General features: G+C 45.2%; 1 protein-coding gene across 3 annotated transcripts; it reads right to left on the bottom strand.

Annotated features, from left to right (window-relative positions):
• Window positions 1–1,507: 1,507 nt before the first annotated feature.
• LOC123189188 (uncharacterized) lies at window positions 1,508–15,966 on the bottom strand. Of its 3 annotated transcripts, XM_044601537.1 has the most exons (15): window positions 15,846–15,966; window positions 15,687–15,776; window positions 15,517–15,606; window positions 15,208–15,297; window positions 15,035–15,112; window positions 14,659–14,832; window positions 14,347–14,541; window positions 14,150–14,254; window positions 13,905–14,054; window positions 13,741–13,818; window positions 13,522–13,656; window positions 13,332–13,436; window positions 13,093–13,242; window positions 2,767–2,919; window positions 1,508–2,240 (listed from the first exon to the last, which is right to left on the bottom strand). In XM_044601537.1, exons 1-14 carry the CDS (start codon window positions 15,901–15,903, stop codon window positions 2,870–2,872), a joined length of 1,548 nt encoding a protein of 515 aa, XP_044457472.1. In that variant the 5' UTR covers window positions 15,904–15,966; the 3' UTR covers window positions 1,508–2,240; window positions 2,767–2,869. The 3 variants fall into 3 exon arrangements, with proteins under 3 accessions (XP_044457472.1, XP_044457471.1, XP_044457470.1); XM_044601536.1 differs by lacking the exon at window positions 2,767–2,919; XM_044601535.1 differs by lacking the exons at window positions 1,508–2,240; window positions 2,767–2,919 and adding an exon at window positions 3,617–3,900.
• Between the last annotated feature and the right edge of the window lie 325 nt (window positions 15,967–16,291).

The following is a 16,291-nucleotide window of genomic DNA, read 5'->3' as shown; positions in this document are numbered from 1 at the left end:
ACAGTTCAGAAGTTATTGCCAAATTCATTTTAGAAAAAGAAATCTGCACAAAAAAAAGTCTGGCCTGGGGCTTGAACCCAAGACCTATTGGTTGTAACCATGCGATCAATACCAATGGGCTAGTGCTGGTGATTTGTTTGACTAGCATCGGCCGAACTTATTATATGTTGTTAGCCACGTCCTCTGTTCAGCGTGCGTTGCGGCCGGCTGCGTGGTGAGCGTGTGTTGAGTAAAACCAGCCGTTTCGGATTCTACGCCTTTAATACGTGTCCACCCACCATGCTCTCTTCTCACTCGCCCACTCGCCGCTCGCACCACCCACTCCACTTTCCCTTCTCTCCTGTCGAAATCGCCGCCGACAACCACCGCCACCGCCGTCGCCATGGACTGGCAGCTGGCCATCGAAGCTCTCGCCAGGAACAACCAGGAGATGCGCGCATAGTATAGGGAGATCGCGCGCTGGTTCCCCAGTATGGCGATGATGAGGAACCACGCCCGCGGCCTCGTGAAGGTGATGACAGCTGCTGAAAAGCATCGCGCATTCCCTGTCGGCGCACCATCCCACCGTCGTCCCTTCTGCTACGGGCGATGCGCGAGGTGCAGCGCTCCCCCGACCCCAGGCAGCGCGCCCGATGGTGGATGTACCGCTCATCCACCACGCCGCCGGCCGCCGCGGACCACGTCACCGACGTCATCCTCGCTCTCCCAGCCCCAATCAATAACGCCTACTAGGAGAGGCGCAATCCATGGGTCCTTGGGCCCTATGACGACTCTGACGCTTCTGACGACGAGTCCTCTGATGACGAGTCCAGTGACGATGATGAGGACCAGTCCTCTGACGACTCTGACGACGAGGTGGATGAGGTCGTCATCCTCTCCGACGACGAGCCTGAAGTGCAGCTGCTGGCTCCAGTCCTCGACGCCGTGGAGGGGGACAGGAACCTCCCAATCCAAGTGGATGCGCTGCCGGAGGTCGTCGATCTCCCACACGGCGTCGTCGTGAAGCAAGAACAAGATGGCGGCGAGGAAGATGTGGAGGAGCCGGCGCCGGGCAAGAAGAAAAGGGCGGCCGTGACTGCGGTGCGCCACTCCCAGCGCCTGAAGATGCTGAAGAAGGAGGAGTGAAGTGCTGCCTTCAGTTAGTTCAGTGCAAAAAAATCAGTTTCGTTAGTCCTGAACTTTCGTAAGTTCAGTAAGTTCCTAGGTTCAGTTTCGTCAGCACTATCTACTACTAGTTGCTATCTATGTCAGACTATGAATGGCAGTACTATCTATCTATGTCAGACTATGTATATATGTTACTTGCTACTTGCTACATATGTTAGTTACTTGTCAGACTATCTAAGCTACTTGCTATATATGTTACTTGCTGCTTTCTACTTCCAACCATGTCACTACTGTCAGTTATCCACACATGATATATGTAGAGTAAAACAGACTCATCATAGATAAAACATTCTTACTTAATTAACTTAGCATGAGTACTCACTTAGCATAGTAGGTCTTAACATAAAAGTCATTACATCATAGAAAACCAACTAGTTCTTAAACCATAAGAGTACCTCCCTCCCTCATACCATTCTGAAAGCACATGAAACTTTCCCAAAATATACACCTAACATGCATGACATTCCAAGGCCAGCTATATATATAGGCCTATTAATTACTTAACCCACACACCAAGCACTTCACTCATTCATAATTGCATTGATCCTCTCCAGCTTATCTTTGCTGGCATGCCCAGCATTGACCAGATCAGCAATCAAATACTCCAGCTTCTTCTTCTCTTGCTTAAGTAGGTCCTTGTCCCCCTCCACTTCCTTCATGGTCTTCCTCATGTTCTGAATGATATCTGCTTGACTTCGAAGAATGCACCTTTGTTCCTTGGCAAGCTTCATCTTTTCCACACTTATCTCAATCTTTGCTTGATCCTCAAGTTGTTTCTTCTTTGCATTTAGATCATTGATTGCCTGACTGGTATAGTCCATGTCATGAGACATCTTGCCATCTTGATAGTCAAAAAGCTTGGATACATCTTCCACCAACTGGCTGTAGTTGTTTGACAGGAAATCAATTTCCTTCTGTAGCTTGGCCACCTCTTTCTCATGGGCTTGTTTGTCCTTCACCCTCCCCAAGTTCTGCTCATGGTACATGTCCCAAATCCTTGTTAGGCACCTTTGTAGAATCTCTGGCCAAGGACCATCCACCCACTCCACAACCCCACAGTTCACACCTACATCCTACAGAAGCAATTATTTATAATTAAGCACAAAGCACTTAGTAACAAACTTACTACAGATAACTAAAGTCATAAAGTCATTTCATTTAACTGAAACCCTTTGTTTAAATCAATATGCTCTCTGAATTATGCAAACATAATTCTTTCATAGTAAGCACACAACACCTGACTATATTCAATTAACAGCTATATTTAGCAATAGATATAAATTCATTTAACTCTGTTCTTTTTCAGTTAACAGCTATATTCAGTTAACACCTACCAAATACATTCAGTTCACAGTACACTAAAGATCTCTGCATGTAGGTGTTCTCAAGTTCAGTCATGTATTGAATTCAGTTAACTAAAGATCTACTTTCACATATAGCTTCCATACATATGGCACTTTCAAGTTTCAGTTCTAAACTACAACACACATCTCTGCACATCACACATCTCTGCACCACATGCTGCACCACACATCTCCAGCAGCAAAACACATCGCACATCTCCATCAACAAAGCAAGTTAGCGTGCAAGATTTAATACCTGCTGCACAGGACAACCCAGGAATCGCCTCCCAGTCAAAGCACCTTCAAAAGCCACCATCTTCTTCGGCCTCTAATGATGCATCATGCACGTCGGCTCAGATTCAGTGTAAGAACCACAGAAAGATGGTTCCACCACACTGACAGGGGTTTCCTGCAAAAGAAAGTTCGAATCAAACCAAAACCAACTTGGAATCTCCAATTTGGATGAACTAACCCTAACCCTAACTCTGTTCCACCATTATGCACTTACAAAGCGCTGAGGATCCATTGAAACCATGTTGATGTCCTCGTCCGAGCTCTCCTCGTCATTCCAGGATGGCATCCTCAACTTCTACCGGCAGCAATGGCCGCGTCGGCGACGGTGATAGGCTGACCTAGCTCAGAGCACCAGGGAGAGGGAGAGGATGAGGACGAGTGAGAGCGAGCGAGGAGGAAGAGACTGAGCGAGTGGCTGAGCTCGCTCTCACTTATTGGCCCACCGACAGCCGCCATTCGGACAGCGGACGGGGCGTTCACGGCCGTCAGCGCGCGGCGGCCGTCCGTTGGCCAACGTGGCTACTGATTTGCGGGCCCAGCCGGTCAGATTCGGGGTTAGCGCGGGCGAAGCGAGCGCTTTCGTGACTTGGTAGTTTTTTGCCACGGTTTAGTCCAAATTTGATAGTTTTTGGCACAAAATCGTAGAGTGGTAGTTTTTCGTCACGTTTCCGTCAATTGTGGTAGTTTTTGGTTAACTCACGGAAACACCACTCGTAACTGCAGGAAAGTGCACTCTGGATATGTTATTGAATGTTATTAGCCCGACGGATCGTGAAACTGCGCCGCAAATATTTTGGCATGGACAGATCCAAGGACAATCAACTGCAACTTGGTATAGATTTATTTATATAGCTGTTGCAACTTGTTTTTTTTTAACAAATTGCGAATGTGTTGCAACTTGAAATTAACTATATGGCAACATAAACGATAAGGACTGCAGCGAATACTAGGAGAGGAAGGGAAAAGGAGGGTCATTATTCCCCATCGTTCCACTTTGAGTGCATCAGAATCAGCCATACAGCACAGCAAACCGTAGGGTGATTTGTCAAATGAGAGCTACCTGGGTCATCAGCAGCACTCCTAGTGGGTAAAGCACCTGTTAGATGACTGATTAGTCGACAACAAAGCAATTCTGGCATAAAAGTTTAAGTTAAGTTATGGTGTGCAATGAAGCATCATCATTCATATAAATGATGATGAGTGCTGCTTCCTCCATGAAAATGTACGTTTCTTTCGCACGTTGCTGACAGTTACAAGCATAATGGCTTACTGTTTTCTGTTGTATCAAAGGCAGTTACATCTGAGATCTTGTGTGTATCTACTTTAGTAAAGCTACTAGACATAATTCAGAGTACCCTAACAATGAGGCACGAGGAGGGGTGTTTCATGAGTATTGGATCTGTTAGCAAATATCCGTGTCAAATACATAATAGCTTCAGTTGCTTCAGATGAGCCTAGACGTAGGATGACGAAGGATCCAATGTTTGGACCCGCGGCAGCTGGACTAGGGAATGTAGATGAGGCAATGCCCAAGATCATAAAACAGTGACAAGATTTTGGAGATAAAATTCAGGCAACAGCATTGACAGGCACCATGCGGCTCAGCAGGGTCAGCTCACTAGGATAATCAACGGCCTGTTAGTGCCCATGGGCGGTGTTTTTAATTTCTACTCGTGCTTATCTGCAAAGACCAAAGCTATCTTATGAGCTCCTCTTATGATGTCAAGAAAGTACGCACCAATGGCTCCGACTTCTCGTTTCTAATATACACATAAATTGTTTGCCACAAGGTCTGACCATTGTACCAGGCCTTCTTCAGTGATGAACTTGTAGACATCTACGTGTAAATCATGCGTTCCTTCCAAGCTGCCCCTAATTTAACCTTATCTTAAGTCACTTTGTGCTTTTCAGACCTGGTATATTTAACCATTCAAGTTACAAGAAGAGCACAATGCCTCAAACCTATAGGTTACCCATCAGGAGAAATGGCCTCCGTCCAGGTACGGCAAAAAGAACAAAAGGCAACCCATGACAAGAAAGGGAAATCGATGTAAAAAAGTATGGATGCTGATGAATGCTGCTCCAGATAACTTGCTGCGGAAAACGGAAAGAAAGCATGTGTCCCAACTTCCTGAATGCAGTTAGCCCTTGCCAACACATTCTTGCACCACATCAGGTCAGCAGATATATACTAGATACAAGGAATAGGGTCAAGTCAACCGTGTTATACTAGGCATAGCATGCATAAAGCCACAAAGTTTGAATAACTACTCCGCAGTTTACTTTAAATGCGTATTGGCATGTAACAGAGGTTTCTGAAAATATATAACTCGGCATCTTTGCTGCTGCAGCAAGGAGAGGCAGCCACACTAGGACAGCAATGAGAGAGGATATACCCAGATGGTGGGGGTTTTACAGTTCGGTGGCAGCGATTAGCAAAATCGATATGGTGAGTGTGGGATGACCGGAAGGGTGTGAGACAGAAGGGCATGTTGTTAGGATAAGGATACATTTGTTAGAAGTCTACTGAGACTGGAGAGTGTACTGCTAGAGGTATTTTAGGAAAATGGAGAGCGGGAAGATGAGGAAGCACACGGTACCCACCGAATATGTACCATGAAGTGGGTCTTTATACTTGTATGTAGATGAAGGTGAAACATACCACCTCCTGATGTGTCTTCAGCCAGCAATTTTTTGAAGCTGAATCTATGCATCTACGATTAAACTGCCTCAGTCATAAATCTGGAAACCCAGCCATACCTAGAGCACAGCCCCCGCCACCGCCGTAAGCATATATACAGCAGATCCTATTCAGCTAGTGTCCAGGAATAGTAAGAAAAATGTCAGGTGACAATGCTCTTTATGTGCCGCCTTCATTTGGTAAATTAATTAAATACTAGTAGAGTGCCCGTGCGTTGCCACGGGCTTCTGAAATAGTTTGTTGAAGTCACATAAAGATAATGCATGCTAAATATCGCGTGTAGAGATATGTATACTTAAATATATATGTTAATTTGTGAGTTATAAAAATAATTACAAAAAAAGTTCAAACGTCCGCTAATAACAAATATACCATGATGAAATATATATGATATTTCCTACTGCATCATATTATTATATATAATATATATATAAAAAGTGAAACTAATAGAACTTTTTTCTATGCAAAAAAATTGTTTTTTGATTTTATTAGAAATATATGTTGTTTATGTAAGTGTCCTACACATTAAAACTCGGGAAAAACGACAAACCTGAATGTTCATATATAAGTTAGTTGTCATTTGATAATTATTTAGATTATTTTTGTAGGCTAAGAAAAACTATAAAAAATAAAATAAAACATGCAACCAAACCTTCTTCAAACAACAAAATGTAATAATTTACACGGGCCAGAAACAACACGTCCAGGCGCAACCAAATGCGTCACGGGCTGGCGCGGCGGCCCGCCTCCCCCGCGTGACGGCCCGCCTCCCCCGCCCCGGTCGCCTTTCCACCTACCCAGCCGCTTGCCTTATCCAACCCAGTCGCTCCACTCCCCTCCACTCACTTCATCTTCCCACTTTCCCCTCTGCCGCCGCATCGCCGCGCTCGTGCACAAGCTGGCGGCCGCGCGGCTCCGCCCGCCGCATCAGTCCCTTTCCTCTCCTCTCCACTCACCTCACACGATGATTCTCACTCGCCACCTCTTGCCCTGTCACCTCCCCCCGCTGCATCACGGCGCGCGTCGCCGAGCCCGCAACCACCACGCCATCTTGCAGCAACCACCGCACCAGTCTCCGGCGAGCCGTGCGTGACTGATGGGTGCGGGTGCTGGATTCAGTGCTGGTGCGGGTGCTGGATCCGGTCGCGTTCGGTTGGGATCAGCTGATGAGCCACTGCACCAGTCTTCGTCGCCAGGCGCGGGTGCTGGATCCGGTCGCGTTTGGTTGGGATCCGCTGATGAGCCACTGCACCAGTCTTCGTCGCCAAGCGTGGGTGCTGGATCCGGTCGCGTTCGGTTGGGATCCGCGGCGGTGCTGGCCTCCGGCGAGTTCGAAGGTGGATCCAAAGCGGGGCGACTCGATCTGCAATGACAGAAGCTCCGGTACGCAGATCCGACCCCTTTACTCCTCCAATGATCCTTTTGTTGCATCCCTGAACTGATCTCCTGCTCGCGTATGTATCGAGGCGCCATGAGATGCACTCACAGGCAGGGCCAGGGCGAAGACGGCTCCCCGACGGCCAAGACGCGGCCACGGTGGTGCAGCCTGTCGTCTAGATCGCAGGGAAGAAGCACCACCAAGAGGTCGGGTCACGGTGGTGCAGACTGTGGTCTACATCGCCTACCACTCTGCCGTCTTCCGCAACCCCCACCACTTCGGCGGCAAGGTGAGACCTCGTGGCCCCTCCCCGCTCCCCCGTTCACATGAATCCCAACAACATCATGCGAGTTCTATGCTTGTATACTCTATACTTCAAACTATAATCATGTTCATTGTCAATGTTTACAGCAAGGTTTCTCCTTTTATGAAGTGATCGTGCTCTCTAGGTCTAACTTACAGTGCAAGTAGTCCATTTAACACCAAGTGAGAAGAAAGAGACTATATTCATCCAGGTGATGCCATTCATTTGCTATGTGGTTATAAACATTTTTTAGTCTGATGCATTTGCTTCTGAATCATGACATGTGGTGTTGTTTACCTGGTTATGTGCATGTTCATGTAAGGAGAGCAAGGATCCCTGTGAGATGCTACTCTATTTTTGCCATTAAATGACACTATTGACCACAATCTTGCTATGGCCGAAACACTAATGATCCCTTGTGTCATAATTTTTTATGGGTTATTTAATAGGGATATTATGTCGAACAATTGAAGCACATTTTATTATTAGTGCAATGCAAATTGATTGTGCAATTTGGGATGTAAGAGTACATTTAGATGTAAGTCGTGGTATTAGAACCGCATTTCAGCAATTCTTAACCATCGGAAATGTAAAATGCATATATAAATCCACCAGGTCTTATAAGACCTAACTTCATCCTGTAAGTACTTCCTTATAGACGATGTTCTTCATTGAAGTCAGCAAGGAAACGGCCGATCTTTTACGCTTTTTCGGGTTGTTGTGTTGCTTCTTGGCCTTATCCTTTGGCTTCTCCTTCTGGATAAGTATTTTAATGTTTCTCTTCGCGGTGGCTCGAGACAAAGCAACATAGAGTTGACCATGAGAGAACACTGGATTAGGTAGATACACACCAACAATGGGGATGGTCTGCCCTTGAGCCTTGTTAATCGTCATAGCAAAGCTAAGCCTTATAGGAAATTGCTTCCTCTTAAACTTGAAAGGAAACATGTCGTTGTCAGATGGGCATAGAGGTATTCGAGGAAGGAAGACCCTCCTACCAGCGTGCTGTCCAATCACAATTTCTGCATCAATGGTGTTCATCTGAAAGCCTCTAACAACAAGCCTAGTCCCGTTACACAGACCATTAGCTGGATCAATGTTCCTTAGAAGTATCACAGGGCAGTTCAGCTTTAGTTTGAGTGCATGCGGAGGAAGACCATTGGGAGTCAATCCATTTAGAAACTCAGGAGCATAGTAACCATATGGGTCGTCCTCCGCACTGTCAAAGCTATGGTAGATTACTTCATCTCCTTGGAAACGCTCTATCAAGCGGATGTTTATCTTGTCGACGTTGTCATTTGTCGTGGAAAGGATTGCGCGAGATGTCATGTAACTCGAATCTGCCATGTTGTCATCTAGACTTGGAAACACGTGGTCAATCAGCTTCTCCAGGTCGTCAACCTCACCTGTTGATGGCAGACAAATATCATCAGGGAGTATTATGTTGCCTTGGTCGTCGGCTTCCTCAGTGCCATTACCGACCCTGAGCAAGTAATCTGCAAACCAAGTGTCATTACCAGCCCTCATGTTGGTGATGAGCCGAAGCTGCCGCATACTCTTCCATAGATGAGAACTTCGGAGGCTTGCATCAATTATCTGGCCCCGTGACCCCCTTCTGACGACCGGAAGCACCTGCCTAAAGTCCCCGCCAAAAACAACTGTCTTTCCTCCAAAGGGTCGGTCGCGTATTCCCATGATGTCGCGCATGCTATTGTCTAATGCCTCAACCGCTTGTCGCTTAGTCATGCTGGCCTCGTCCCATAGTATCAATGAGGCAACCCTTAGCAGCTTGGCGGTCCCACTCTGCTTGGTGAAGTTGCACGACGCTCCATCATCGCAACTAAGTGGGATTTTGAACCTTGAGTGGGCAGTCCTGCCGCCAGGCATGATAGAAGCAGCGACACCCGACGTCGCGGTAGCGATAGCAATCTTGCCCTCGCGCCTCACCTTGGCGAGCATCGCCCTGTAGAGGAAGGTCTTCCCCGTACCCCCCGAACCATCAACAAAGAATATACCCCCATCACCACGTTCAACAGACGCTAGTATTTCGTCGTATGCAGCCCTTTGCTCAAAATTCAGGGAAGATGACAATTTAGTGTCACTTTCGTCAAACTCAACAGTTGATTCCTCGATGATCTCTCTGGCCTCGCCCTCGGTTGGGTCAAATGCATCATCGATCGTTGGAAGAGCGAAATCAATAATGTCTTTACCCATAGACTGCAACATACCCCTAATGTCAAGCAACACCATCTGCTCCACCTCGTTTGGGGACGTGCGTGTCCGACGGTAGTCATCAGACATAGCCTCCAGGTGTCTATCCCATAAACCACGCACGTCGCCTGGCTCGCAGTGCACCAATATTGTTGCAAAGAGCCTCCTAAGAGAACATGGCATAGCCCACTGCTCCGCCTCAGTAAGACAGTCGTCGAGCGTGTTGTCTGCCTCGATGAGTCCCAACCTTTCACCGGCCTCTCTAAAGCTCCCACATACAACGCCGTTGACGGTGAGCAAGTCCTCAAATGATGTTTTCCCCGTAACATGGTTCAACAACACACGAAGGAAGTATCGCTCCCCCTCGGCAGGATTGGCAGACACAATACGACCTATCTGAAAACGCTCCACACGCATCTTCCAGAACTTCTTCTTCTTCTCCCACGTGAAGCTTCCGGGGAAATCCTTGTACAATATATGCCTTGCCCAAGGGTGTTTTTCGTTTGCCTTGAAATATTCCGTTAACATGGATTTTGAAGCATTCTCGGAGGATACAACATTCTTCAAGTCAGCCTGTGCATTGAATGCAACCCTGTGCATATTTGGGAGATGAAGAGGCAACTGCAAGACAGGAGGGTAATTGGCACACAGTGGGAAACCAAATATCCTCCACATAGCCTCCGGAGGGGTGATCCATCTTGCGTCAACGTATCTCTTGATCTCATCAATGTTACCATCAGCGTCTGGCTGGTCTATGCAGAAAGAAGCCTTATCATGGCCCTTATAAATGTACTTATAAATGTATTTTACAGCCTTTATGCTAGAGCAGACCTCGACGTTGATGTGGCAATTAAACATCCGCAGAAGGCAAGGGTTATATGGCACAACCCATCGGTTGTCCAATATTTTTCCTCGAACTTTAGCGTGTCTACCATCGTCTCTACGACGATAAACTGGGTATGAGTCCTTGCCTTGTATCGTGTTTTCATTGAACGGCCGCGGGTATCTGCACTTGCATTCATTATCTTGCATGCAAACATTCTTCGGGTTGAGAGCACCGCATGGTCCGTGCATCATATGTTTTACCACCATTGCATACAATTCCGGATACTTCTGCTTGTCTGGGAGCTCTGCGGAAATGAGTCGGTCATACTGCTCTGGGACAAGAGGCTTGTAATTTGAATCCATGATCAACAAAAAATGTGCGTGGGGGAGGCCTCTCTTCTGGAACTCGACTACGTAAACATAAGCAACAACAACACCCAGGACCATCTTCTTGAGCAACAAATCTTTCATAGCCTCTAGCTTGCCATAGAACACGCGTGCCACAATGTCAGGTCGGTCTTGCGCCGTCTGTCCGGGGAGCAACTCATTTGTTATCTCTTCCCATTTAGGGTTGCAAGTCATGGTCAAGAAGATATCAGGCTTCCCGTATGTATGTACAATTGCCATGGCATCCATATGTCTCTTCTTCATGTCGCGGTCGCCACCAGGGTAAGTTCCAGGGAGAACTATTCTCTTCCCAACAGCGCATGCTCGGGTCTCCCCGGATGTTATTGCATCAACAACTCCTTTATATAGATCGGCACGGATTTGCGTCTGGTTCTTCCTGTACCACCTCAACCGACAGCTCTCAATCTTAATGTACATGTCAACCGCCCATTGCTGCAGTAGGCGTGCTCCACAGAGAATTGGATTGAAGATTGCAGGCCTTGTTTGCAGCATGTAACAGTAGTAGTCTCTAACGGAGACGCATAACCTGCTATTCCCCTCTGCACACATTTGATTTAGATCGCGTGAGCATTATCTTCAAACACAACAAGATATTTTTAACAAAGTGGGACACAAAACGACATACCTGCATCATCCTCATCATCATGATACAAACGAGGATTTGGACAACATCCCAATCAACATTACGTTTGGGTAGCTTCGGATGCCAACCTAGCTCCCCCATTGGAAAGAATAATGGATAAGACAACGGGTCGTATGCCCCCGAGGTCACACGAATACTATGCCTTTCGTCGTTGTTACCACAAAGTGTTATCTTGCGGTCAAACCTTTTTGCTAGGTCAGTGCCCTCAACCCAAATTGCAGCAACCTCAGAGGACACCGGTCTATTATACCTTCTTTGGTCCAGCCTCTTATCGGTGTTTAGGTCTATCCTATAATCATCAAGGCTGTCCTTTCGTGCACCCAAACTCCTAAATTGCTGGGAGTATGGGTTTTCTTTGAGTATGTCTACTAACCTCTTCACGACATCTTGGTCTAATTGCTTGGTGGCCGCCTTACGATGATCTAGGTTAGGGTCGTCGTCATAGAAGTACAATTGCAGATGTTCTGGACGCGAGCTTGGCCCGAACGAATGGACATTGTGGTAGATGGTGCCGTGAGCTCGGAATGTGTACACCCCAGACCTCATGTTTGTGTAGTTTTCATCTAGGCTGACGCCAAGGGTGGTGAAGGCGAAATGCCCGTTGAAGAACCGTATGTTCTCCCGAAAATGTCTAGAATCTGCATCCATGCTGGACCATAGCCTCTTTAGCTCTGGGATTGGTTCCGGTTGCTTAAGCTGGATCTGACCATTGCGACAGCAGAAGCCGTCAGTCTCAGATTCAAACTTCCTGGCCATACAGTGTTTGCAATTTTCACCGAGTTTCAGGATGTGAGTGCTGTCTGGAATGTTTGAGTAGACAGTGTCAAATGGATCAATCTCGCTAAGCATATCGGTAGACTTGCTCGCTTCCTCATCATCATCCAATGCGTCATTATCGGACCCTAAGGGGATTTGATGCAAAATCACGTACAATTCACGAACAACAAATAAACGAGACTACAAAAGAGCTCCAAATCATAAATAGTGTAGCGTTTGCAATACCTTCGTTGCAAAACATATAGTACTCCTCATCAATCAATTCATGTGCTTCATGCTCATGACGCATGGTCCCGCTTTGGAAAACATCGATGTCCTCTGCATTGTCGTCATACAGATAGTGAGAACGAACACAATCATGTTAGAACGACATGCCGAGAATGAGCTTAAGAAACTGGCATTCGCAAATTCTTACCAGCGGCAACGGCAGAGTATGTCGGCATATGCGTCCCCGGATCGTCATCAGATGAATCATCTTTTGCGGCCTGGGAGACGATTGATGCACGGCTAGGGAATGCGGGACATTCGGAGTCTGAGATTGCTAGTTCTGTAAGGGGGATTGCGATGCATTCTTTGCAAGGTGTTTTTTTTCCTTCGGTCATAATTTGCCTTTCTCTGTGCACTTGACTCCCCCTTCTCATTCGCCGACATGCTTGTACGGCGTTGCACGCTCCTCTCGCGTCTTTTTTCGTTGATTATTTCTCTGTCCTCGAATGTTAATTCGTCACTTCTCTTCTGATGGCATGCTCTGCTCCTTGTGTTTTTCGTCTCCCTTTGATCGTTTGTTAAATTACGCTTCCGCTCATTGTCAGTATGCATCCTATCTAGAACAGTGTCCTGAATGACAGACTGGTCTACAGTTGAAGGGGGACATGTTGCTCCCTCTTTCATTAATTCTGTAACGCTAGGGCTATTTTGGTCGTCTGGATCAAAAATAAGTTCAATACGTAAATAGGAAATTTTGATTTATCGTATTTGGGGGAGTCACATATAGAGTAGCAGGGACCGCCATAGAAACAGTAATTAAACATACGCACATACCTGAAGTAGCAGATGCATTATTGTTTCGATCATGGATTCGCTTATCCTTGTTCCTCCTATAAGCAGCTCGCCTTAGGGCGTTTCTATGGTCTCTCTTGCGTTCTTCTTCAGTTCTTTCATTTGTTTCGTGTATGTCATTCAATATCCCGTCTGGAGCCATTACAAACATTACCGTAAATAAAAAATAATGGAACTAAGATGCAAGCAATTTTTGTTATAGTAGAACAATACTACAATACCTTGTAGCTCTATGTCATTAACGATCCCAGTCGAGACCTCCGTTGAATCAGGAAGTGCCGACGCATCATTCGACAATGATGTATAGTTAGAGCCAGTGTGGGTGCCTTGCATTCAAAAGTTGAGCAGAGATTTTATTGCTTCTTCATAAAAACAAGGCTTACCATAATGATTAAATCATTAATAGCATACCTGATAAACGCAGGTTGTGTGCATGTTCAACTTGTACGGTAGATTGTTTCTTCCGCAGATAGGAAGCCCTCCTGAGGGCGTTTCTATGGTCTCTCTTGCGTTCAGCTTCCGTTTTATCATCTGCTTCTTGGGTGTCTTACAAGATTACATTCCCAAATATTAGAGAAAAAAACAGATATGCCTATGTAATTGGTGGATGATTATGAACATTATGATCACCTTGATGCTCCGTGTCACAGATGGTTACAGTTGACAACGTATTTGAACTTGGAAACGACTCCAAGCTGGTTGGGTTGTCTGGTGAACCGGATTTGACCACAGAAAATTATGATAATTGGTATAGACGATACCAACTGTAATATTAAAAACATTTTGAACCTTACCTGTAACCACAAGGGTCTTTGCATTTCCATCTAGGACATTAGGTAGTTTTTTCCGTCGATAGGAGGCCCTTCTCAGTGCGTTTCTATGGTCTCTCTTGCGTTCTGCCTCCGTTCTATCCTCTGTTTCTTGGGTGTAATACTGGTTTGCTACTGCATATGATGTCATTAGCGGGAAACACAAATATTAGAGAATAAAACATATAAATGTGAGAAATATGTTCAATGACTACTCAAATTATGATCACCTTGACTTTCATTCTCATTAACGAGACCAGAAAGACCCGCAGTTGAAATAGAAAACGTTGACGCATCATGCGACAATGCCGGATAGTTAGAGTTAGCTGGGTTGTCTGGTGAACAAAAGTTGTCCCAACACACGTTAGCTAATGACATCAATGGTTTTGACATACCGAATATCATGGATAATAATATTTAAGCTTACCTGAGGATTGAGGGGCAAGTGCATTTACATCTTGGACATTAGGTTTAGTACTCTCCCTATTTTCGAGAACATTTGTGATATCTGATAGAGACTGGCGACTGGCAGACTTCCCAATGACTTGTTGGTTACCCAAAACATCCGACAACTTGTTGCGATAAGCAGCCCGCCTACGAGCGTTGATATGATCCCTATGATCTAATAAGTGGCAAATTATTGTGCATCCTAAAATCTGTTGCCCGGGATATAAGCACAATATTACGTAGTACGCAAAATACGTATGCACATCAAACTTCGAGTGTCCATCAAGCTTACCAGATTTTCCAACTACCGGCTGATTCTCATTTTGTGAGCTGATAATATCCTGATTTCGTTTAATCCGATAAGCTGCACGTTTCCTTGCATTGTACTCCGCCCTTGCATTATCCGCGTATTTTTTGCATTCAATATTGAATGTTATAGTTTCATGATGTTTGGAAGCAATGACGTCTGCATGTATAAATACAAATAAGAAAACAAGTTAAAGGATGGTTGGGAAGGTGGATATCATGCCTATGGATACCTTGAGAAATATCTCTAGTTTCAAGCCGTTCGGAAACCGTGTTGTCTGCATCATGTTATAAATACAAACAAAAAAACAAATATAACACACTGAACCAGCACTGCACAACCCGGTTGGGAAGGAGCATACCTTCTGTGTCAACTTTTAGCTCAGTCAGATTAGCCGGTTCAGTTTGACCATCAGCATGGTACCCAACCCTCAACCATTCTGATGGACATGTAGATTTATAGTCAGCATTATGATGCATAATGTATGCCTGGCATCGAGGCAAACAACAAACAAATTTCTGTTCAATGATGTACCTGTTTCCGTCGTGTATCGTGGGTCAACATTTTCAGATACGTTTACGATGCTTGCCCTAGATTCTTTAAAATTTGTCTCGCTCGTAGGGGCTGCAACACAATAAGCATGGTCCTTAATCTCAGAGGCACCACTAAGCACCAGAACTATATTGCTATGTCAGATATGCAAGTCAGGCATTACAACAAAGAATGGTACCCAACCCTTAAACATTCTGATCCATATGTACATTTCTAGTCAGCATGAATACAAAACCAATGTCTGCCTGGTATCGAGGCAAACAACAAACAAATTTCTGTTCAATGATGTACCTGTTTCCGTCGTGTATATTGGGTCAACATTTCCAGATACGTTTACGATGCTTGAATTAGATTCTTTAATATTTGTCTCGCTAGAAGGGGCTGTAACACAAGAATTATATTACTATGTCAGATATGCAAGTCAAGCATTACAACAAAGGATTCTGCAAAAAGTTATGTACCGGGTTCCGTCGCGTAATTAGCTCCATCTAGTTCATCAAAGGGAATCAAGGTTGCATTGTATTCTTCATGATTTGTACCGCTAATCTGACCTGCAACACCTTTTGTTAAAAGATTGTTAATGGTAAAAATGCATGTAAAAGTGGTGCAGTGTTTTTTACCTGTAGGAACGACCTCTTCTAGTTGATGTTCACCGTCCTTGCTTTTTGCATTACCCATTCGCAAATGTAATGACCGTTATCTCCAAATTGTGTTTGTCTGAGATGTTTTTGAGGCCTTGAAGAAACTTAAAGGAAACCTGACTTGGATGGAGATAGTAGATGCAAGATGAAATCCAGAAAGATGGCGCATGAGCAAGAGGGTAATTTACTTGAAGGCATGCACAAGATGGTAAATTACTTGAAGGCATGCACACTTTATTATTCCAAAACATATATTACTGCGTTCTTGTCAGCCACAATCGTTGTTCATTGAAAACTATAAAATTAAGGTAAGGATGTTATACTGCTATATATTACTGGTTGGCAACATACTAATTTTCTCAGAAGTTACCAATTTCGAATTGTTGTCAGCGAAAATCTATTGGTTGTCATCATACTAACTTTCT

Source organism: Triticum aestivum, chromosome 2A, assembly GCF_018294505.1.
Source record: "Triticum aestivum cultivar Chinese Spring chromosome 2A, IWGSC CS RefSeq v2.1, whole genome shotgun sequence".
NCBI lineage: Eukaryota > Viridiplantae > Streptophyta > Magnoliopsida > Poales > Poaceae > Triticum > Triticum aestivum.
Note: the sequence above shows the minus strand (reverse complement) of the source record. Positions and strands in the feature narration are given on the sequence as shown.